The 521-nt window shown below is 76.0% G+C and overlaps 1 protein-coding gene across 1 annotated transcript in view; it reads left to right on the top strand.

Moving 5' to 3' along the window:
* The window catches only part of FAM195A (family with sequence similarity 195, member A), a 12,052-nt gene that overhangs the window by 6,981 nt on the left and 4,550 nt on the right, over window positions 1-521 (top strand). Inside the window, exon 3 of the mRNA XM_010839662.1 lies at window positions 85-199. Within this exon, the coding sequence (XP_010837964.1) occupies window positions 85-199 (115 nt within the window). The remainder of the gene's footprint in view (window positions 1-84; window positions 200-521) is intronic.

The raw sequence follows: 521 nt of genomic DNA, 5'->3' as shown, positions 1-521 counted from the left end.
AGGGAGGGAACGGGTGGGGGTCCGCATACGCTGCCCGCCCCCGGCGCGGCGCCGGCGGCTGACGCGCGCTCCCGGTGCCCACAGGTCCCACGCAGCAGCAGGTGGAGAGCAGGCTCGGCGAGCTCCTGAAATGCCGGCATTCCGCGCCGACCCCGCAGCACCCGCGGGCACAGCCGCCGGGCCCCTGGCCTCTGTCGAGGTGAGACGCACGGCCCTCCTCTCCCCTCCCCCGCCGGCCTTCGCGGGGCCGCGAGGGTGACCTTGGGGAAAGGTTAGCGGAGCCCGGGCCACATGCTCCCGGCGGGCGCGGAGGGGCGGAGCCCGCCGACCCGCCCCGCCTGAGGCTCGCGACCGCAACTCCGCGCTTCCGCCTCACCTGGCACCTGGCTGGGTCGGAGGGAACCGGGCCGGGGGTGCGTGACACTCCTCCGAGCCCTGGGGCCCCACGCACCCAGAGTCGGGAGGAAGCCGACCCGCTCCTGGATCTTAGGGGCTCCAGGCGGCTGAGTCAGGTGCCCGGG

This window comes from Bison bison, unplaced genomic scaffold (assembly GCF_000754665.1).
Source record: "Bison bison bison isolate TAMUID 2011002044 unplaced genomic scaffold, Bison_UMD1.0 scf7180017846420, whole genome shotgun sequence".
Taxonomy (NCBI): domain Eukaryota; kingdom Metazoa; phylum Chordata; class Mammalia; order Artiodactyla; family Bovidae; genus Bison; species Bison bison.
This window is presented reverse-complemented; position numbering and strand designations above follow the sequence as displayed.